Source organism: Abramis brama (genome assembly GCF_963993115.1).
Source record: "Abramis brama genome assembly, chromosome: 14".
Classification (NCBI taxonomy): domain Eukaryota; kingdom Metazoa; phylum Chordata; class Actinopteri; order Cypriniformes; family Leuciscidae; genus Abramis; species Abramis brama.
The window spans coordinates 36,389,335-36,413,199 of record NC_139976.1 but is presented as its reverse complement, the minus strand read 5'-3'; the positions used below and the strand labels follow the sequence as shown (position 1 = coordinate 36,413,199).

At 37.4% G+C, this 23,865-nt stretch overlaps 2 protein-coding genes across 2 annotated transcripts in view; both read left to right on the top strand.

Moving 5' to 3' along the window:
- Positions 1-808: 808 nt before the first annotated feature.
- lrrc18b (leucine rich repeat containing 18b) lies at positions 809-5,475 on the top strand. The gene is made up of 2 exons (XM_084135864.1): positions 809-1,039; positions 4,367-5,475. Exon 2 carries the CDS (start codon positions 4,372-4,374, stop codon positions 5,137-5,139), a length of 768 nt encoding a protein of 255 aa, XP_083991990.1. The 5' UTR covers positions 809-1,039; positions 4,367-4,371; the 3' UTR covers positions 5,140-5,475.
- Positions 5,476-9,359: 3,884 nt separating this feature from the next.
- Positions 9,360-23,865, top strand: part of arhgap22b (Rho GTPase activating protein 22b) — a 36,728-nt gene continuing 22,222 nt past the window's right edge. Inside the window, exons 1-2 of the mRNA XM_084136010.1 lie at positions 9,360-9,538; positions 20,420-20,619. Coding sequence (XP_083992136.1) covers positions 9,496-9,538; positions 20,420-20,619 — 243 coding nt within the window. The 5' untranslated portion in view covers positions 9,360-9,495. The remainder of the gene's footprint in view (positions 9,539-20,419; positions 20,620-23,865) is intronic.

Below are 23,865 nucleotides of genomic sequence, written 5' to 3'. Positions count from 1 at the left end.
TACGACGCTCAAAGTTCAAAGCAAAGGGAGATATTTGCTTTTACAGAAATAGCTTTTTAAGGACTACAACAAACGGCTGGTAGAGACTACACAACATTCCTCACGGGTTAGTGACATCACCAACCCTAGAATTTACATAATAAACCCCGCCCCCGGGAACACGATTTATAGATTATCAAGACAGAATATGCTAATCAATGACTAGAAGATAACTACACATCAGCTACATAAATTCATCAACTAACCATTCAGAAATGTCCTGTTGCTTCTACATGTTGTCACTTCCTGTCTCTCCATCTTTCTAACTCCGGTTTGAACATAAAAGGCTAAACGTTTTTGAAATGTTCAGTGTGTGTGTGTGTGTGTGTGTGTGAGGTAAAAGGACACGAGCTCTTGAAGCTCCGCCCCCTGTGCCGGGAGCAACAGTTCATTTGCATTTAAAGGGACAGACACAAAAACGGTGTGTTTTCGCTCACCCTCAAAAAGTGACAATTTTAACATGCTATATAAAAATATCTGTGGGGTATTTTGAGCTAAAACTTCACACACACACTCTGGGGACATCAGAGACTTATTTTACATCTTGTGAAAAGGGCATTATACCCTTTAAAACACCCCTTTAAAAAATTGCATGCATACTGTACCTACTGACATATATGCATGAAAATCTAATTGAACATATCTGTCATCTAATAAGAAAACCACTACGTGCTCCTCACTCAGCAAGCATACAACAAAGCAATAAAACTAGCATGCAGAACGACACATCTCTGTTGCCTGGAGATGAGCAACACAAAGCCGTCCTCATGGAGGCCATGGTTTCAGACTCGACAAGCAGAGCTCTCTACTCAGAGGAAATGAAGTGAGTCACGCTTACCCTGCTGGTTTTTACTTACAGGGTTTCTGAGAGAAGCTTGTGCATTATTCACATGGACGGATCCTTGACACAGACGGCCTCAAATGAAGTGCACACATGCTGTAGTCTCTGAGACTGTCTTCAGCTCTAAACTGCTCTGAGATAGAGATCCAATCACAGCAGGTAAGAAAGCACAATTTCTGTAGTAATGTTGCTTTATGCTTGCCATTTTGAACACAGTTTAGCTATAGCTGTTTAAGACTAGTTAACTTAAGACCTGTGAAAACGGCACTAAACTATTACTGCACTGTTCATTTTAAACTGTAAACAGAGTCTTTTTGTTTTGTTTTGTTTTGTTTTCCATTGCTAGGTTACAGACGTAATATGTTATTGCCATTTGCCTTACAATTATACATTTACGATGAGGTTCCATTTATTAACATTAGTTAACATGAGATAACAATGAAAAAAACTTTTAATGCATTTATTAATATTAGCTATTGTTCATTTTAACATTTAATAATGCATTATTAATTTACACTTTTTTTAAAGGTGACAGCTACATTTTACTCAAATAAGTACTGAGTAATATCTAACTACATGTACTTACTATAGAGGGTTAGGGTCTGGTTTAGTGTTAGTTACTTGTAATCATGCATAATTTACTGTTATTTCTATAGTAAGTACATGTAGTAATGTGTAACTACGTCACCTTAAAATAAAGAGTTAACCATTATTAAAATCAAAAGTTAATATTGTTTAAAGGACCTGATGAACTAGCAATGAACAGTTGTATTTTTATTGACTAACTTGAACAAAGATTAATAAATACGTTAACAAATGTACTGTTCATTGTTAGTTAATGCACTTTGAATGATGGGACGTTATTGTAAAGTGTTACCAACATGCCTGGATTCTGTGTCAGATAACAGCCGCTTGTTTGGTAACACATTACCATAAGGTTCAATAACAATGAACACCACTTTTACATCATTTATTAATCTTGATTATTAATAATTTCTACATATACTATTACATTTGCCACATTTCAAGTTGTAGCTATAATCAAAATTAGTTAATTTTCGGGTACAACGGGGCTAAAATGATCTAGGTTACTAGACCTCCCATAGTTTATTATTGCAAAAAAATTATAATATATATATATATGTTTGTATTGAACATTAATGGAGCAACACATTTTGAGTGAAAATAAACAAAAAAAGTGGTTTGTTTGTTTAAAACTCTTATAAATGTATGAGGTGGCAAGGTGGGCACACAGTATTGATACGAATACTTTAACTAAAATAATGTTTTTAATAATGTATAAGTTAATACTTGTTCAAAACAATCACTTTAGCAAAGTTTGTACTAGGTTCGGTTTATTTTGATAGATAAATAAAAAAAATAAAAAAAACATTTTTGTTCAATAAATATACTGTCATTAATGTATGTTAATATAAAAATATATTTAAAAAATACAGAAACAAAATTATTTTAAAAAGTAAAGATTTTGAAAGCATTGAAGGAGATAATAATATAGATTTAACAATATATTATATTTTATTAAATTATATGATATGATTAATATCATATTTTTAAATATGGTTATTATTATCTCTAAGGTGGACACCTAGCTTAATATATGATATTTACCATCTGAATCTAACCATATCGTGTCAACAAATGGGACAGTCAGCCGGCTCTTTATTACCATGTTAATTATTGTGCCTTTAGCCCCAAATACCATACTTTTACATATTCTTCCGTTATTGAAAAACATTACCTTGAACAAAACTGAAAATCATTAAGACATTTGTCTCAAAATACTACATTCAATCATTTTAGCGATTCTCAATTGCTACTTAAATCTACAACATTTTTAAAAACATCAAATGTTAGATCAAATTAGCGCAGAATCAACTTTCAACGATCGCGTTAATGATCCGCCACATTTCCACGTGCATCTTGAAAAGCAGATGTTTTTGTGCCATCTAGTGGTTTAGAGGAATATAAAATCAAAGGCGCCTTTTACCCCGGTGCGCTTTTAGCCCCATTGTATCATAAATAAACATGAAGTAACAATGAAAAATTTTATTTTTAAAACTGTACATTTACCTGTATAAATAATACCAGTTCAAGACCTCAAATGCATTAACTATTGTTGAGGAATTTTGCCTGTTTAAGTTGGCACAGCGAGCTGTGTGGTGGCATACTGGGAAAAACACTGGCCTTTTGATTTGGGCAGCGTTTCATTTCATTAGTCTGTCCTTCAACAGCAGCACTGATGCATGACTGTCACCTCTATCAGACACACTCTCACACACTTCGTCCCAATATAGTGAGCGAGTCTCCAGGGACTTTATTCCTAATCATTATTTTTCTTGGTTTAGAAAGTACAGCTTGTGTTTTTACACAAGGAAACTGTCAACATTGCATAACGTTGCTACCCACCTTGACTGATTGATTGGAATTTCACGTTTGCCCTTCGCATATTGCTAAGGTAACAATAAGAATAAATATAATCTATAAAACAAGACTCCAAAGATAAAGTACACATATTACTCCTCAATTGAAGTGCATGAGAGACTCGACTCACAAGAGATGATCGCTGATTGTCATGATCGATAATTGCTAAAAACATAATACTCTGATAGGCATAAACAATAGTTGTGTCCCAAATAACACACTATACACTATGCACTTGTAAACGATGAACTCAACCTTATAAAGTTTATACACTACATGGTTATTTTGTCACTCAACATCAGAGTCTGACTGATTCTACTTTTGTTTTTTCCTAAAAATGTGTTGCTTCATCAATATTCAATAAAAAGTAGGGATGCAAGATATATCGGCCACCATATCGGTATAGGCTGATATATGTACATTTTTAATGTTTTCGTTTGAATTGCTTGAAATATGATTGGAATCACTTCAAAAAAGGAAAATACAGTAAAGTGCAACATAAAATTATAATGAGAACATAATTGTGTTTTTTGGGACATGGCTTTTAATAGTGAGGCCTGTTTTTGTAATCAGGCTCTCAAAAATTATATACAAATTTGGATTTAGATTTATCGGTCAATATATCAGCTTTCAAATTTAAAGAATTATCGGTTATCGTATCGGCCAAAATTTTCATTTTGGTGCATCCTTAATAAAAATGAATATATATTTTTTCTTAAACCATACACTATGAGAGAAATGAAAAACAGATTTTCCTTCAGGTTTGCCTTTAGCCCCCTTGTACTCAATAATTGGAATATTTTTATTGATACGTTTGTTGACTTCAGCATAGGAAATCAATAGTTTCTCCCCTTTTGGGTGGTCGTTTTTCACAGAGCTTGTCAGATCATTATGTGTTTAATTTTCTGCAAATATTAAATGTGATGTTGCCTTAGAATTTGACCAAAATCACATCTACATTGTATTTAAATTATGCCCATAGGCAGCTCACTAGGCTTATTGTTCAGAAATACAGTAACTTACACAATGTTGCCTTGTTTATAGACACAATGGTGAAAGGGAAGAAGAAATCGAATGATCCGTCAGGTAGAAAAATCACACTCAAGATGGCGAAGAACGCTCTGAAGGTGACAGTAGACGGCAAACGTCGCCTCGACCTCAGCAACATGGCGATCGCCACGTTTCCAAAGTGCATCCTTAAGCTCAGCGACGTAGACGAGCTGGACCTCAGCCGCAACCTTCTCAAGAAGATCCCCGACACCATCGACAAGTTTGTGAACCTCCGTTTGCTGGATCTGCACAGCAACCACCTGGAGCAGATTCCTGCGGCTATAGGCCGTCTCCCGAACCTCTACAGCCTCAACTTATGCAACAATCACCTGACCACCTCCGGCCTGCCGTATGAGCTCGGGCTCTTGAGGAACCTGAGGATCCTCAACCTGGGAATGAACCGCATCGAGACTCTCCCTCCATCCGTGGCTGCTCTCAAAGAGCTTCGGGAACTGGGGCTCTTCAACAACCTCCTGACACTGTTGCCCAAGTGCATCCAAAACCTCCCAAAACTGCAGAAGATGAACATCAAATCCAACCCCATCCCCACAGACGAGCCTCCAGAGGTGGACAGCATCCAGAGAGTCGAGAGTCTGTATTTAGTGCGAGAGGACTGTCTGTGTACCGACTGCCTTAAGAGGTGTAAGGAGGACAGGGAGAAGTTAGACAGTCGAATAAGTGCAGCTTCTACGCAAAAGAAGTCCATCTTTGCGGGTCTCCTAACGCCAAACTCTGTCGCACAAGAGAACCAGGCGTTATGGAGGTGAACATGTAGACTAGTCCAAATCACGATATGCAATACAATGATGATTGAGAGATGTACAAATAAACTTTCTTCAAAAGCCTGTTGTATCATACAAGACAGTACGTAGTGATGGACCTTCATAGGAGTTCATGTTAATGTATTTATGGAGTTGTAAGTGGCGTTTATACTGCAATAGCTTCTATGTACCACTAGGGAGAAGCAAATATCTAAACAGCCTCCGTTCTCACTGCTGCCCCCTAGAGGAGCTTTAATGACATTAGAATCACATCTGGAAAGTGTGGGCACTACACTTCATCAAAGTGTGGCTTTGGAAAACGTTTTATGCTACACAAATAAATATAAATGCAAATTACTTGAAGCTATACATCTGATATTTATTCAGGAAATACCAAAGGACAATTAGCTACTTCAGGAATCACAAATTTATGTCACTTTAAAGGGATGCACATTCTTCTAATATGAGTTTAATGACTGTAAATGGAGAGAGAACTGAGCGTAATGAAACGTGTAACAACTTGTCAGCAATACCAAAATACACCTTCATGTACTATTATACTTTCACAATTATCTGTTCTTGTTGTGAAGAAAAGGTGCAGGTGAATATAATTATTAATATTATGTCCATATTGATTTTTTTTCTTCTCATTTCTCTAGAGGAACAGTTTCCTAATTAACACTCGGCTCAATTCTATTGATTTCCCCACATCCGTGCTCGTTTTGAAGATCTGCTCATGACATGACAAGTGACATTTTAAGATTTCTCTGTTTAAGCAGTGGAACAACAAATACACAAAATAACATTTACACCAAAATCTGTGAGACTGTGAGAGATAATAGATCTCAAGATGCATGACATTTTCTTTTGGTACAGTATATAAGGGTTAGAAACCATGCATAATGTAATTTGAAAGAACTAAATTCCTCTTATCAAACCAAATCTTGCTTAAATGCTTATTCTTAACTGGATGAACACACATAAGCCTAGCATATGAGGTTTGAAGTATTGTTATTTGGTGCTCCACATCTTGAAATGACTTATTTGAATGAATCTGGAGGTCTGTAATCCGATTACTCCCACCAGAAGTCAAAGTAAACAAAACTCAGCACTGCTATTAGGCTAAAGTGGATCAAAGTGAAGTCAAAATGGTATGGAAGAACAGATATTTTATCTTGAAAATAGTCTCAGACTCTGGTGGTCCGAGCACGAGGTCTGTCAAATATCACCAGTAACGCATTCTACGTCTGAAATTATGTAGTTTTATTCACAAACATGTAACTACATTGTCCTTATAACAGTTTATTTTAATGAGATTTATCTCTAGTCTTGTGATAAAGATAGATAAAATAAAGTCTGCATCATTATCTTTTTGAAAATCTACCACAAACATCTCCTGTTGCTCCATCACCGCATGTCATGTCTCTGGAGGTGCCCTCCTAAATTATTAATACTTCGCAAAATCAATAAGTCATGTGACATTGCATCTCAGTCAACAGAGCAGCAGCTGCGCTAATCAGAATTATTCTGAACAATATAAGGTTTATTGAACATTTGGTCCCCAGGGTTTGACACTGCAACATCAATGTGATAAAAAAATAATATATATATATATATATTCTTTAATATGATCTTTAATTAGCATGTCATTTTTTAATAATACAGTAAAAATATTTGGTTACACTATATTTTAAAATGTCATTGTTACACTGTAATTATATATTTAAGTATTGAGTAATATTAAGCAACTACACGTACTATAGGGTTAGGATTAGGGTTTGGTTGAGGGTTAGTTGCATGTAATTATGCATAATTTACGTTTATTACTATGGTATGTACATGTAACATGCAACAAGGACACTGTAAAATAAAGTGTTACCAAATTATTATTATTTTTGTTAAATGCACTGCAATCTGAAAGCAACAATCAAGGACCTATCATATCCAAGATATACACATACACATCATACCCAATCTTTTCGGTAAAGCCACAAAGTAATGTATTTTCAGCCTGAGCAGAATAGGTTCCTTAAAGAAAAAAGCCATATGTAAGACATGACATGCACCAGAAATTGCCCACTTCAGGAAAACATCTCAAGATCAAAGAATCCAGCCGTGGTGCTCTGATCATCCGACTGGAAAAATACATCCCCGGGAGACTAAACATCCTGACCACTCGCAATGCATTTTGAGAATGGACAAAGAAGCATTTTGAACAAACAGCTAAAACATCATGTAAACAGCTCACGAGGGTATAGGATGACCAGACAGTCAAGTGCATCCCATCTGAGTGGTTTAGGACGTGTGCAATTCCAAAATAGCTGCAGCATAAAAGCATCTGCCGAAAGGGATGTTTATAGGAAATAAATCATTTTGTGAAAACGCAGATGGGCATTTTTCCGGGCAGAACTGACATTAGATAGACCACATTATTCAATTCCAGAAAGATTTTCTTAATATATCAGAATGTCCTTACTAGCCAAGTATGTAAGAATAAAAAGAATGCGACATGCTATTTATTTATATATATATATATATATATATATATATATACAAACAGTAAAAGCAAAAATTATTCAGACACCATATATACTTTTAGATTTTTTTTTTTACAAGTGGGTGCAGGACACTATAGTTCATTTATGTAAGTTAGAATAGCAAGGATAAATTTTGATTTTACTATATCTATCTATTTATCTATCTATCTATCTATCTATCTATGAAATATATATACATGAAAGATACACACAGAGATACACATGAAATGCCAAAGTGCAAATTCATGGAATCAACGCACCGTCTAATCTGTAATGTAAACATAGTTTTGGAGTCTCGAAGGGCACGGTTTGACAGACATGCACTGCGAGAGAACAAAGCGCTGTATTTGAAGGGTAGAGTATATTTGGGAACTGGCGGGTCAGTGGTGGTTACCCTGCGCCTGAAGCAGCGGCTCTCGCCCTGGTGGCGGTTGAATGAGGTTTTTATTGCTGTCTCATTTAGATCTCCGTCAGGGTGTTGCAGCCTCCCTCCCTCCCGCCCCCATCCAAGCTGAGGACCAGCTGCGCTCTACAGGGCTGAGCTTCCCGAATCACACTGGTGGAGCCGCTGCCATTATCTGCCATACTGGGGGGGGGGGGGCGTCGGAACAAGACGGGAAGAAAAGGAAGACAAGGGCAAGAGGAGGAAAAGGGGTGGGCCGAATGTCAAATTGAGATCAGAGACGGGCAATTTGAGTAATTTAGCTGTTGAGCACTCCAGTGTCCAGTAAAACAACACCAGTTATCCAGTAAAAACCAGTAATGGATTACTTGAAAATCATTTAAATTGTATAATCGCTTAAAATGTAAAAAAAATATGGAGTACGACGCATACTACATGAGAAATTATACGTTTTTATTCACAAACATTAGACTGTCACCCTTATAACATTCATTTCATAAGATTTATCTTTTCTTTTGACAATTCTTATAAGATATAAAATTAAAATATGAATAGTATATTTCACCCAAAAAAAATTAAATAAAATCTGTTATTATTTACTTATTTTCCAAACCTATAAAAAAATTGTGAAAATGGATGTCAGTTTAATGGTGTACCTGTTTTGTAGCAAATTAAGATTACGAGTAGATATTCTTATATATAAATATGTGTTTGTGTGCGTGCGTGCGTGTTATTATCACATATATTAGTATATATATATATATATATATATATATATATATATATATATATATATACACACATATATACTTTATTATATATATATATATATATAGAAGCACAGTATCAGCAGCACCTAACACATTCAGAAAACAGCAAGATTTATGTAAGAGATTGGTGCCTCCACATACAATTCGCGAAAAACTTGAGTATTATTTTACCGGTTGACTAATTTCTTGCAAGATAAGTACTGGACTAGTCCAATAGTGCACATCCCTAATGGAGATGTGTGAAGGAGGCATGCAGGGTGAGATTCCCCAGAGATGGAGGGAGTGCGACACACATGCCTGCCACCAATTAGAAGGCGAGTGGCTTGGGGCAGCCTGCTGTAATCATACACACACACACACACTGACTGGTCAATGTAGAGGAGCGCATGATGAATAATGCAACGCTTTGTGGGTGTGGACCAGCATGCGTGTGTGCGTCTGCGAGTAAGAACCGGAGAGTGAGCATGTGCACGCGTCAATGTGTGTGTGAGGAATCCCTCCCCCAGCCCCCAACCAGCCGGTGCCTGCAACATGAGGTCAGCGAGCTAGCGGGGAAGAGCGGAGAGAGCGAGGAGGAGAGGAAGAGGGAGAATGTACAGAGAGAAGATCTGAGGAAGAGGAATATGCAGAGCAGAGGAAGAGAAGCCCATCGATGGCAGCCATGCTGAGTCCAAAGATCAGACAGACCAGGAGAGGTACAGTACGCTGCATTTGTATTTCATCATCTGTCACCTCTCAGGGTCCGCGTCACACACACACACACACACTGTACGTGCTTCGATCTCACAGCATCTCTGCTTCAGCTGCTCTCACCATATTGGCTGGATATGCTCCTGATGCTTCAACTGTGGAATTAAGCAACTGATCAATCAATCAAAACAATTATATATATACATACATTTTTATATATTGATCAGTGGCATAATCTCACAAATATATATCAAATTTTTATGGGATAAATATATGGGATTACATTTCATAATTTGCTGATTTCATAACAGAGATGCCTGTTTCTCATTAAAATGTATATGATCATCATCAAAATAATTCTGTTCTATAAATTATAAATTTCTATATAGAGAGATGCATGCTTCTCATTAAAATTTAATATTCTCATAAAAAAGCAGCAAATTACAGCAAATGTAGAAAAAAAAAATCCAATAAATATTTGACTGTGAACATAAGATATACCTATTTGTGACATATATATTGCCTTTGACTAGGCTAATAAAACTGCCAACATTTTGACATATTATGATATGTACTGATATTTTGCCATTTTGTAATTATTGGCATTGGCTGATAACCATGTCAGCTTTTTATTGGTGATAAAAATGTTGTAGTTTCAGAGTATGTGTAAATTGATGAGATTCGCCTTGCCATTATAAATACCCATTTTTGGAGATAAATACCCACATCGATCGATCGACGACTATGGCTGTCCAATTGATAAATCAACCTATGTTCACCATCAAAAATTTGATTTAAAACAAGCTGCAAGACAAAATAACAATAATAATAATAATAATGCACTCTATGGCTCAAGAAAACCCTCAATAAATAGAGCCCATTGCTTGGCTCTCATTGTGCTGTGGCTGACCATACGTCAAACCACGACCATCCAGCGATGCATTTACACCTCAACAGATGAACATCAAGACACACATTCCACTATCATCCGCAACACGCTGTTCAGCTTCTACACACACACACACACACGCCCACAGCGACTGATCATCATTCATCAGCAGCCTATAGCACAGTCTTGGGTGAGACGTGAAATACAGGCAGGAGAAGATCTGAAGCACAAGGCTTCATTCATCATGCATCAACTTGATGGATGACGCTGTGTTAATAACCAAAGCTCAATGCGTATAAAGAAGCTGAGTGATTTACCCTTTTATGTACCCTCAAACCTGCTTATAGCCCATCCCCCATCTGCCTTCTGCCCCAGTACCTGCTGAACATCAAGCATCTGCTGGGAGGAGACGCTAAAGCACGAAACATGAATTCATTTACACGGCACTCTCTGATTGGTCAATTACAGCATTCTTCGGTCGTATGGTTTTGTATAAAGACCGTCAAGCTGTAAAACTGAACGCTGTCCCAACCGATTTCCAACAAAGATGTGCTATTTTCATTTAATGTTCCACTTTCTTATTAAAATTAATATTTCCATTCATTTATTAAAAGGATATTTCACCGCTGGAAAGACGAATGTGTATTTAAATTGGGTCATTTATGTAGTAGAAATGTGAAATTATTTTAGAAGTTGGTGCCTTCTAGACTGAGAAAAGCCAGAAAATGTATTTTTGGCTCATGTGGATGAAAGACAACAACTCCCAGAATGCACTTGCTTCGCTGCCCTACGAGGCCACTCCCAAGCCACGCCTACCGGTTACAGAGGGCAGTATCGGGATAAATGATACAGCTAGGCTACTAGTCGACTCGAAACCGAAAAGACGCCGTTTTATCGTGAGATCCCCCTATGGGCGGGTTGAAGACATGCGGGACGAGCTCCTCCTACTGGCTGGAGTCTCTCGCCTCTGGACAAAAGAGCCTCAGATGAGCTAAATGACGATTTTTGTGTCATCTGAGGTTTTTTCCAGACACACAATACAGAAATCTCTCGTCTCAGGGGGACATGAGGGAGGGAAGCACGGTCACTCGAAAATACTACCGGGTTTCTACTGATACAAAGCTTAATGCTAATCGGTGAAGTATCCCTTTAACTATCCATGTAATATGCCGGATATTAAACAGTCAGTAGGGATGTTATAGAATAAATTTTCACACAAATAAATAAACTTGCTACAACACCAGTATTACTAATAACACTGGGTTATGGGGCATCAGGGTGTTGCTATCAATATGTCGGGTATTGAAATCACTCTTTGCTTTTCACTGACCGCACATTGTACAAGATAAGATTTGTCAATGATGCTCCAGATCTGTTGCGCACCATATCCGTCTTTTGTCCAATTGAACTAAAAAAATAATAATTTCTATACAAAAGCAAAATGGCAGTGGGTGATGTGCAGCGGTGGCCAAGAAATGCAATCACCGGTAACACCGACTACCGCAGCAAGCCTAACAGTTACTTGGTCATTTTTGCAAAAAGTAAACCCTCTCTGAATTGCGTCAGGGTCTTGCATCACCCTGAAGGGGTTTGTTTTGCAATTACGACCAGCTTACTGTACATTATACTTTCTTTATTTCCCAAAGGACTTATGGCAGATGCTTTAATCCAAAGCCATTTGCATTTACATTGCAAGGTATATATTTTATCAGTTTATCATGCATTTCCTGGGAATGGACCCTATTTCCTTGAAGTTACTTGCTCGATGTTGGAATGTTATATGCTGTTGGTTACAGTCACATAAAGTAGCCTTTTAATAATATAAAGATATAATTTTATATATCTATATAATTTTATACATCTACAACAGACTATTTCTAGACATAATTTTCTTTTATATAATAATATAAAAGCCAATGTTTTAATTTAGGAAAGAACATATAATACAATATAATATCACCCCTATTTTTCTTAAATGAAGCTGCCTTTATAATTTTGGAAGGGGGTCCATCACATTTAGGGGTTCATGGGGTTGAAAAGTTTGAAAACCCCTGATCTAGTTTGTGTCTTATAGTTACTAATCTTAAAGGGTTAGTTCACCCAAAAATGAAAATTCTGTCAGTAATTACTCTCCCTCATGTTGTTCCAACCCCGTAAGACTTTCGTTCATCTTCAAAACACAAATTAAGATATTTTTGATTAAATCTGAGAGCTGGCTCACTCCTCCATAGGCTTCTATGTAATCGATATCTGCCATCCCAGAAAAGTAAGTAAAGACATCGTTAAAATAGTCCAAGTGACTACAGTGGCTCAACCTTAAGTTTATCAAGCGACGAGAATACTTTTTGTGTGCAAAAACCCCCCCAAAAAAACGAATTTATTCAACTATTCATTTTCTTCTGAGTGAGTGTATTTTCTTCACGTAGTGTAACAGCGCAGCGCTTCTGGGTTGTAAGTCAGAACGTAGGCTCACTATTGGCCGACGCTGGTCATGTGTGTGATGTGTGTGATGCTGGCCAATAGTAAGCCTACGTTCTGACGTACAACCCAGAAGCGCTGCGCTGTTACACTACGTGAACTCACTCAGAAGAAAATGAATAGTTGAATAAATTCGTTATTTTTGGGTTTTTTTGCACACAAAAAGTATTCTCGTCGCTTGATAAACTTACGGTTGAGCCACTGTAGTCACTTGGACTATTTTAAACATTGTCTACTTTCTGGGCCGGCAAGTTTCAATAACATAGCAGCTTATGAAGGAGTGAGCCAGCTCTCAGATTTCATCAAAAATATCTTAATTTGTGTTTTGAAGATGAACGAAAGTCTTACAGGGTTGGAACAACATGAGGGAGAGTAATTACTGACAGAATTTTCATTTTGGGTGAACTAACCCTTTAATGTGAGGTGGAGTTTATCTAAGGTGCCAAATTTATATGCCACAAAAGTGGCGCCAGTGCCACTGTCATCATGCACAACTTGAAAACATTCTTTCCACTATATTTTAATTGCAACTTTAGAGGCAACTATTCTCCGAGTTAATCCCCTCCGTGCCAAAACAGGCAGTTTTGGTGACCACATCCTAGAAACGCCCCTGACAAAGTGGGAAGGTATGAATCATCGTGTAGAGAGATTTGCACACTGGGTGTCTGCACTCGGTTTCATTTGACTTCGGCACTGAAATGCTTAATCCTTTCAAAAACTAATTGGCACAAAACGTTTGAGTGCAGTGAAAACGTTTCAGTCATGAGGTCAAATTTACAGCTGTGAGGGAAGGTTTTAAAAAACATTGAATGTTTGTATTCCTGCTAAACACATCAAAGCCGAAAGGTTACATTTTTCCATAATATTAACATAAAATAAAATGAATTACTCCTACAAGCAAATATCACACTGCTGGTTCCTAGTGTTCACCTGTGATTGAATAAAATGCTAATTTAGCATTATGTTCAACTTTAACTACTGAAAGAAAGCCTAAAATGATCACCACACCAAGACATAATCAAAATTTAGTGAGTGAATAATGTTAAATATCGAAACTTAAGATTTGCATTTACACACACTCACAGCGTTTGGCGTGATCTTGCGACTGGCAGAGCAGAAATGAAAACTGCTGCTCTCCGTATGTTTTTCCATCGTCTCTAGTCGTGTTCATATGTAAATTGCGTGGGCTTATTTTGTCCATTAGATCGAAAGATCTGAAAAACAAAAAAAACAAAAAACATACATTTATTTACCAGCTCATAGACCCTCCCCTCGAAGAAATCAGGACATAAATGGTTGAAAGTGGACAAAAGAGACAGATTAAAAAACTAGGTGCAAAGAGGAATGTGTTCCCTCGTCTACTTGTGATCCGATCAACCAAAATGCTTCTTAATACCAGGTGTAAACAGGGCCTAAGATGGCTAACTAGCTAAAATTGTGTCTAATGGTAGCTAAATGTTGGCAGTTCAGGATTTTAAACATGGAAGTTCTGCCTATATCATAACCATATGTGACCCTGGATCACAAAACCACGAGTCACGAGTCGCACGGGTATATTTGTGGCAATAGCCAACAATACATTGTATGGGTCAAAATGATCGATTTTTCTTTTATGCCAAAATTTAGGATATTAAGTAAAGATCATGTTCCATGAAGATATTTTGTAAATTTCCTACCGTAAATATATATAAAAACTTTTTTTTGTGAGCGGATGCAGCAAAAGCTCGAACATAAATAGACAAATTTAAAGGTGATTTTCTCAATGTTTAGATATTTTTGCACCCTCGGATTCCAGATTTTCAATAGGTGTATCTCGGCCAAATATTGTTCTATACAATATTTACCCTAACAAACCATACATCAATGGAAAGCTCATTTATTCAGTTATGTATAAATATATTATGTATAAATCTCAATAAAAATAAAATAAAAAAAAGACCCTTGTGACTGGTTTTGTGGTCCAGGGTCACATATGGAGAAAGCCATGCATAAACCCCTCTGTTCTACCAATGCAGACCTCTCTCTTCCTCTGGTCTGTATTAGACAGAGCATCTACTGAACCCACCACACCCAGAGACACAGCTAATATAATCAAGAAGCCTGCAGATCTGAGGAAGAGGAGAAATGATGGAAAAGGCCATTGGAGACAGACCCAGCCGCCATCACACATTTGTTTCACTAAGATCTTGACTCAGTTCCTCCACCTCTGTAGTAAACATTTCATTCTAGTGGAGATGGCAAAGTATGTATACACAAAAAATGGAGAAATTTTTGCAGGAAATTCCTTTCTCTGATCTCTGAAATTTGGAAAATATGAATGTTCAGATTGTTTTTGTTGTTACCAACAGAAGAAAAATTAGGAGTAAAGAGAAAGGGTGGCAATTCAAAAATATTTGGTCTCTTCCTTGCACATATAGGAAGAGAGATACGAGAGATCTATCATGGCTATGTTGTAAAAAAGTTTGGGACAATGGTAAATTATACAATTTAGAGTCATTATACAAAAAAAAAAAAGAGTTGAGAATGCTGTGACTAATAAGAATCAAGTATTCGAGAGAACCACATAATAGAGTGCAACAGTTTAGCGACGTTGGTTCTGGACGTTTTTTAAAAAGTCTTTTTTAAAACGTTATAAGCCAAGAACCGAAACCAGCTACGAGGAGAACAACAATATTACAAACTTTGGTTTGAAGCTGTGACCAATCAGAAGCAAGTATTCCAAAGAGCCGTTTAAAGCAGGGCTCAGTAATTTCGGGATTTCTTCGCTGTATTCTCGCTTTTTGCTCGCAGGTTTCTTTCTAGAGCTCCCCCTACAGCTTCGGAATAGATATTTGACAACACTGTTGTAAAAACTCGTTGGCGATTCTCAGACACCAGAGGCTAGTAGATCAACGACATCAAAGCAGATGGGACATTCTTTAAAACGTCTTCTTCATTCGGGTTCGAACAGCGTGAGGGAGCGCAATAATGACAGCATTTTAGCTGATTTCTTTTGGCCGTAAAGCAATTCGTTACATCGCGAGACCTGATATCACGCGATACTTCCTGACGCGGCGGCCGGCCGGCTCAAAGTTGCAAGTGCGGATTTTCCACTCACGGGCACCAGGGGGGTGCGAAACGACCACCATTCAACCCGAAATAAGTAATATAACCATTCCAGTGACTCCGAAGCTGTTCAGTTAAGGTAAAAAAGTTACTTATGGCGCGTTTCCACCGAGCGGTACGGTACGGTACGGTACGGGTCGGTACCCTTTTATTTGCGTTTCCACTGCCAAAAGTTGAGAATGGTACCAAAAAGCCGAACCGTACCGTACCACTTTTTGGGTACCCTTCCGTTGGGGTACCTAGCACAGTGGTACGGTACTAAAAGGTGGAGCTAGACTCACTGCAGGACGTTGATTGGTTGACAGAGAATCGTCACTTGCGCGTGCTACGAGGGGAATGACAACATAAGAAGCGCCATTTTTTTATATACAGTTTAATATAATATACTGTTACTGTGTCACGAAATGTAATTTTAAGAGTTTTTCAGGCGAGAATGTAGTTGTTTAAAGCTCTAATCTGTGGTTTATTTATAAAGATGATTTGTTTTTCCCCGGTTGTGAGATCCATGCGATCAGCGGGCGCTCGGCGCTCATGTTTCCCGGCTGGATGAGCCTTTCCTCGGCTAAGTTAGTTCTTCTGACGTTCGCCGATGACTCAGACGGTAGTGGTTAAACATGAGATATAATTCGTCTTGTGCAGACCTAACGGGCGATCTTTGGTCTCGTGAATATATAATTCGTTCCCTGTCAATCGTTTTGACTGAGGGCTAAGTTTAGTTTCATATTATAGGCTATTTGTATTTAACTTTACTGTTGTAATGTTAGACTAGCGCAGCATTTGGACATTTGACTGAATTGTTTGCTTTATTTCTTATTGTATAGCTTCTTGTACCTTTTACTTAAACTTTTATATTGGCTATTATTGATAAAACTGAAATTTTACAAAAAGAAATATGGTTTCTTGTCATTTTCTTATTACAAGATTATCACTGATGTTTATTGCAACATTTGTACAAATGCATATATTGCCTGTAATGTGTAATTTTTTTTATTATTTAAACGAAAAGAGGTAACGTTAGGGTTGTGTTTTAAATCGTTTTGTTATAAATAGAATAACGTATAACGTGCAGTGAATAATCAATATGCGTTGCGCATGAACCACATTTGTGTCCCTATAATGTTTAATTTATTTAAATGAAAACGAAAAGAGGCAGAGTAGTGTTTTATAACATATTTCGTTTTATTGTTGCTTAAATTTGTACATACAGAGTAACAGAGATAACCGGAGTAGCAGAGCGAGCTGAGTGACGCTTTTAAGAACGCGCTGTACCATGTGCATGTAGGAGTGAGTCGCACATGGCAAGTACAAACTTTGCGTACTTAATATTGAGAAAAGCCTAATGTCGGCGCTTGTCTTCTTGTGACAAACATGTCGAGGAGCAAGAACAAGATCTGCTGTATGTCATCCATTGTAGTTTACTATGTTCTTCTTCGCGCGAAAATTACGTCGATCGAAACACCACGCCTATCAAGTAAGGGTACTGTTGGCAGTGGAAACGCTAGCCAGATCATGGTTAACAGACCCGAACCGTACCGTACTGTACCGTACCGTACTGTACTGCTCAGTGGAAACGAGCCATTAGTTCACCTTTAATAGAGTGCAACAGCGCTGCTCATATTTTAGCGCTGTTGGTTCTGAAAGTGGGAAACCACTTGAAACATTTGTTGTGTTGAGCCATTTCAATTACTTTTGTTTGATTTGTTCATTGCAAACAGCTGAAAGTCTGTAAATTTTGCTAATAAAACCTGATTTGCAATGGGAGTTGAATAATTTTGATTACAACTGTATATATATTTACAACTTTGTAGATCACAGTAGGTCTATCTTTAAAGGTTTATTTTATCATTCAAAATGAATTCCCCAATGGAGAAAATGAATGGGACTTTGACTTTTCGAACCCGACTGCTGCACGCTATATGCACGAATTTGAGACGCTCACCAGTGGATTGGGAGTGAAAAATACTATCAAAAAGCCACACATGCATTGATTTTGACTCTACAGCCCAAAGGCATAAGATGACTTGTGCAGGACTGACTCCGATAAATAATCCATGGTGACATAGATTGTTCATAGTCCGGCCTGAAGCCTTGAGCACCACAGCTTGTGTGTGTGTGGCCTGTGTCAGAGCAGCCACATTTTAAAATCGGTTACATCAGTCAAAATCTGTTCCCAAAATATTTTATATTACCATTACCGAATAGGTAATACTCCAATAATCTTTGTTTGACTATGAAATAGTGCTGTGATCTCTATATTATGTGAAATGGCAGACTGGCAAACTGTAGAGGTTTCTATATCAAGTGTGCCTCTGACTAAATTACACTCTGGAGATCCTATTAGAGTATGAGAACTCCCTCCCTTCGGCCATGGGGAAACAAGCACCTGATACAGGAGAAGCCCAGATAAATTTACCAGAGGGTAACTGGTACAGACCAAAGAGGATGATGGTTTGTATTCTGCTGCAGGAGATGAAGCTGAACACAAAGCAAACAAAGAACATCACAACACGGTCGATTTTGTTATTTAAGATAAATATTAAGAGCTGCACGATTCTGGATAAATTGAGAATCACATTATTATTGTTGTGTTTGTTTTATCAAGATCACGATTCTCTCAATTCTGAACAAACAAGTAAAGAAAATACCATGTAATTTACTAGAGGTTCTGACAAGTTTAATTGCTGCAGTCTATTTAAAATGTTTATATATATATATATATATATATATAATTTTATTTTTTTTATCAGTGTGAATGCATGATTCATTGGCTACGTTCACACTGCAGGCTGAAACGACCCAATTCAGATTTTTTTGCCCCTATGCGACCTGTATCTGATCTTTTCATGACAGTCTGAACGACACAGATCCGATCTTTTCAAATGCGACCCAGGCCACTTGGGTATGTGGTCCCAAATCCGATACATATCCGATCTTTTGAAATGTGACTTCAGTCTGAACGGCCAGGTCGCATGTATCCGACCCGCACGTCATTGATATGCGAAAAACGTCATAATTCTGCGTTGAAGTAGTCGTCGGTTTGAAAACGGACTACATATTCGTCGAACTGAGGTAAATCTGTCGAACGGGTCGACCTCGACGAGCCCGTTAATTAAAAAAATAAATAAAAGCCCACGGCCACCATCATTATATATGACTAACGTTATGTTAACTTATTTATGCTGATATTAGATAGGTCAGCGGCTGCTGTCTGGCTCTTGTGTAACGGTCGCTGCGCGCGCTCGTGTGTGTGTGTGTGTGTGTGAGAATCACAGTTAGTTGAAGTTTAGCTACTTCCGCAAACAACAAGTGACGTCGTTGACCGTTGAGTACTCTTCTGCGCATGCGGGTCACTTCTGGGTCATTTCACGTTCACACAGGAGATCACAAAAGGTCGCATTTAATTGGAAATGTGAACGGCCTTGCAAAAAAATCGAATTTTTTCAAAAAATCGGAATTGAGCATTAAGCCCTGCAGTGTGAACGCAGCCATTGACTTACTTATAATGACTTCACTTGTTTGAGTACTGGATGAACCAGTTTTTGAACGAATCTCTTGAATGAATATATAATCATAGTCAATATATATTCATAGTATATATTCATAGTCAATATAGTCAATATATAATCAATATATAATCATATATTGATTATATCATATATTGATTCATTGACTTACTTATAATGACTTCACTTGTTTGAGTACTGGATGAACCAGTTTTTGAACGAATCTCTTGAATGAATATATAATCATAGTCAATATATAATCATAGTCAATATAGTCAATATAGTATCATTATTTGAAGTGCCAAGTTACTTTCAAAAGGTGATTTGCTCTATTTTGATCACTACTGTAGACATCAGTGTTTATATCCGAACTATCAACTTTTATTCCAGTACAATAATTTGATTATTTGTAACCATACTGTGATGTTGAAAAATGTGTTTGTGAAACTGTTTCATACCTATCCATGATATCTGCTCTCAAGGACACTAAAATTATTTAGCATCAGTCACTAAATATATTTAGTATCTTGAAACGTCTCACCTACAGTATCCTTGCTACGTTTTTGGTGAAGCTTTCTTCCGTTCATGAAACACAAAGGACTTTTAAAGAAACGTACTGATCACTTTTTCCGTGCATGTATGCCATGAAAGGAGACTGAAGCTGTCAAGCTTCAAAAAAAGACACAAAACCACAGTAAAATTCTCATAAAAAAATGGTCGGTATGACTCATGAAGTCTTCTGAAGGCACACAATAGACTACAATTCCCCTTTTGTGTTCCACACAAGAACAACGTGAGCAAATGATGACCATTTTCCCCTCTGCTTCTGTGTTTGTCATCCTTAAATCACAAAGTCTAGATAGGTCTCACTGACTTCTCATTGACTCTACATCTCTTCTCTTCACCTACAGCCAGGTCCAAGAGCATGGTGATGGGAGAGGCATCACGCGGCTCATGTCGGCCCACCTCACCAAGTCTCCAAGAGGGGGTGCTAAAGGCCGGCTGGCTGAAGAAGCAGAGGAGCATCATGAAGAACTGGCAGCTGCGCTGGTTCGTGCTTCGTGCTGACCATCTCTACTTCTATAAGGATGAGGAGGAAACTAAACCACAGGTATGTTCAGCTTTAGAGACCTTTATATGCATTTCTCTTCACAACTCCAGAACACTATGCAGAAACAAACTTGTACCTATGAAAATAAATGTGGGCTTGACTACTGCCGAATTTGCACCACTGCACTATGGAGATGGTTCTCCAATGGTTGCTACAAGTCCTGTACTGTAAGTTCAAACTGAATTAGACACACCCATTCGATTAGACACGCCTCTTTCCAAAACTCTACCATACAAAGATGCTACTGAGACCACTGTAATCAAAGATTCAAAAGTAAAAGCAAAAGCGTACAACTGATTACGGAGCTGAATATGGTGCTAAACCCACTTAACTTGTCACATAGCCTACATGTTCTTTGAATGCACAAAGGCCTGATGAAAAAGTTTTCTGACTGGATTGCACTTGCACTTTGAAACCAGTTTGCAAAAGTTAGATTTTTCAAAAATGTTCATTTCCTAGTCAACCCTGGCATGCAAAAAAAATTACATATGAAGGGGAACGTACTTCAGAGATGTTTTACTAATTTATAATAATTTAATTTAATAGTTATAATAATTTCTAGGGCCGCCAATAATTGTAACCAACGTGTTTTTGAAGAAAAACATTTATTTCATAATGTAATTTCCCCCCTATTTTCAATTGTTTTACTTCATTGAATGGTTAGATTTTCGTGATTTTTTTTTAATGAAAGAGCATTTGCCAAACATATGGTAGCAGTATACATTTTTGTTTTAGTCAAATAAATATCTCATAACAGCCATTTGTTTTGTAATCAGAAATTTGTTTGATTCAGTAAAAAGATCCAGCTCATAAGATATTCTGTAATGATCATATAAACTGAATAAATGTATATCTTGCATGCAGTGTACTGTAAGTTGCATCCAATTAAGCGTCTGTCTATTCACAAATGTAAACGTTTGTGTGGATTCACAAGCGGTGTTGTGATGCTGCTGAGAAACCTCTCAGAGTATTATTTATCTCAGTGCAAAGAATGCACAATCAAGAATCATTAACAGAACTGAACATCGTTACACAAACACAAATACAAAAATAATTCTCTCATGTTGCAAACCGGCTCTTGTTAAGTGTGACATTCCATCAACAAAATATGGCAAAAAAACAAACAAAAAAACACTGTCAATAGGTGTAACACCCCAAACTAAACTGCTTCTTGAACACTACACACACTTAAAGGTGCAGTCTGTAAGAATGACAACTAGTGGTCAAAATAGGTACTTGCAGTCCAAATTCAAAATAAATGAGATCGTCGTTTCTCCCGCCGCCTGCTCCTCAGACTCGACGGCGCTCACACGGGTTGCCAGTTTGAGCACATGCAACAGGAACGAGCTCAATGGACAATGAAAATTGGCAAATTGGCAATATGAAGTATCACAGACCAAAACAAAAACAAACATTCCAGCCTGGAAACGCACATTTCAAAGTAAAATAACTGGCTGTAAAGGTGTTTTTCAGAGAAACGAGTATGTGAACTTAGCATGTTTCCTCAATATATGCAAACAAACATATTATGGTATTTTATGCTTGAGTAAGAAAGTTACATACAGCACCTTTAAGAAAGGTTCTAGACTGCACTATATGTTAAAGCATCATGTGACAAAGAGCTATTGAACAGTAAGTGTGAGCTCTTCCATTTATGCCCAGTTGTTTTACATTGCCACCACAATACAAGCTTGCACATTGCTTTTTTAACAGGTTTATGACCATTTATTTTAAGCAATCAATACCGTCCAGCCTCGTCAGTCAGACTGAGGTGTGTGATGAGCAACTAACCCTCACAGGAGAAGGTCAATACTCATCCAAGCACCATTAATCTGAACCCATGCTGTGCTGGCCAGGATGTGTGTGAAAATGTCAATCCCACCCACTTTTCCTGCCTTTAATCAATGGGATTCAAAGTGGAAGGGCTGTGTAGGAAAATCTCATAGCAAATCACACACTGAGATAAAAGGCGTTCATCCCACGCATCATGATCTGTTTTTTATGGCTGTTCACAAAGAACATTTTGCATTCCCAAACATTTCTCAAGAATGTTCTCAAGACAAAACGTAAGAATTTGAATTCCTTAAAAGAATTGTTTTAAATCGCCATAGTCAAAACATCTTAAGCCCCTTTCACACAGAGATTCCGGAAAATACACGGATAATGTGTCCCGGGATTAGTCCCCGGATCGTTTGATTTTGGTTCATTCACACTGCCAGTGATTTTCCAGAATCTGTGAGTGCGTTCACACACACCCCGTAGAGATCCCGTAAAGACATGTGACGTCAGGATGTGTTGTAGAAAGGCCAGTCTAATCTTCCGCTACCGCTCTTTCCATTGTAGTCGTGCACTTGGTGGATTTTTTTTACGCAGCGTCTTAAGCTACGTCTACAATAATCCGGATAAATTTGAGTCTAAAAACACTCCGCATCCACACTATCATTTTCAATCGTTTTTTCAAAAGTTGCTCATCTGCACTGAAACGTCTGAAAACGCTTACATCCCCATACTGCGCATGTGTAAATCCTAAGACGCTTCGACCTGTGTCATTTCCGCTAGGCGTTTCAGGGCTCCAGACTAACTTTTTTTATTAGGAGCGCTGTAGCCCCTGACTTAAAATTTTAGGAGCGCAAGCAGAAAATTTAGGGGCACACCTTAAATGACCTTGCAATGCAATTATTCATATTTTCCCCCCACATAACTGTATTACTGACAAATGCTTTGATAATAAATAGATTTAACGTACAGAAATTACAATGTGCAGTTTTATTTTAAGTTCGCAGGGCTCCAGACTAACATTTGAGGGCAGAAGCACTAAGTTCTACAGAAAGTATTTGGTAGCACTGTGGGATGATAAAGCATTGAGCTTAATTTGAGGTGTATAGATAAAGTTAACTTTAATTATTACCATTCATAATGTCTTAATATTAATTCAAAAGCAAAATGAGTGACAAAATAGCTATTAGGGAGTGAAAATAGCCAATAAGCGTCCTCTATGTTTACTATGGTAATTTAATCTTTTTTTTTTTTTTGTATTTTGAGATTTCCTACTTCTTGAAACTTTTAGTTTTATAAATAGGGACAATCTTTAAAGGATGAACAAAAAATGATTTGGTCAACACATTAAAAATAACATTTAAATATGATATTATAGTTTTTAAGTGCTGGAAAAAGATATGTGTAGGCTACTGTTATAACCATAGTTACAGTTAGTGTTACTACATTAAATCCATGGTGAATGTTGCT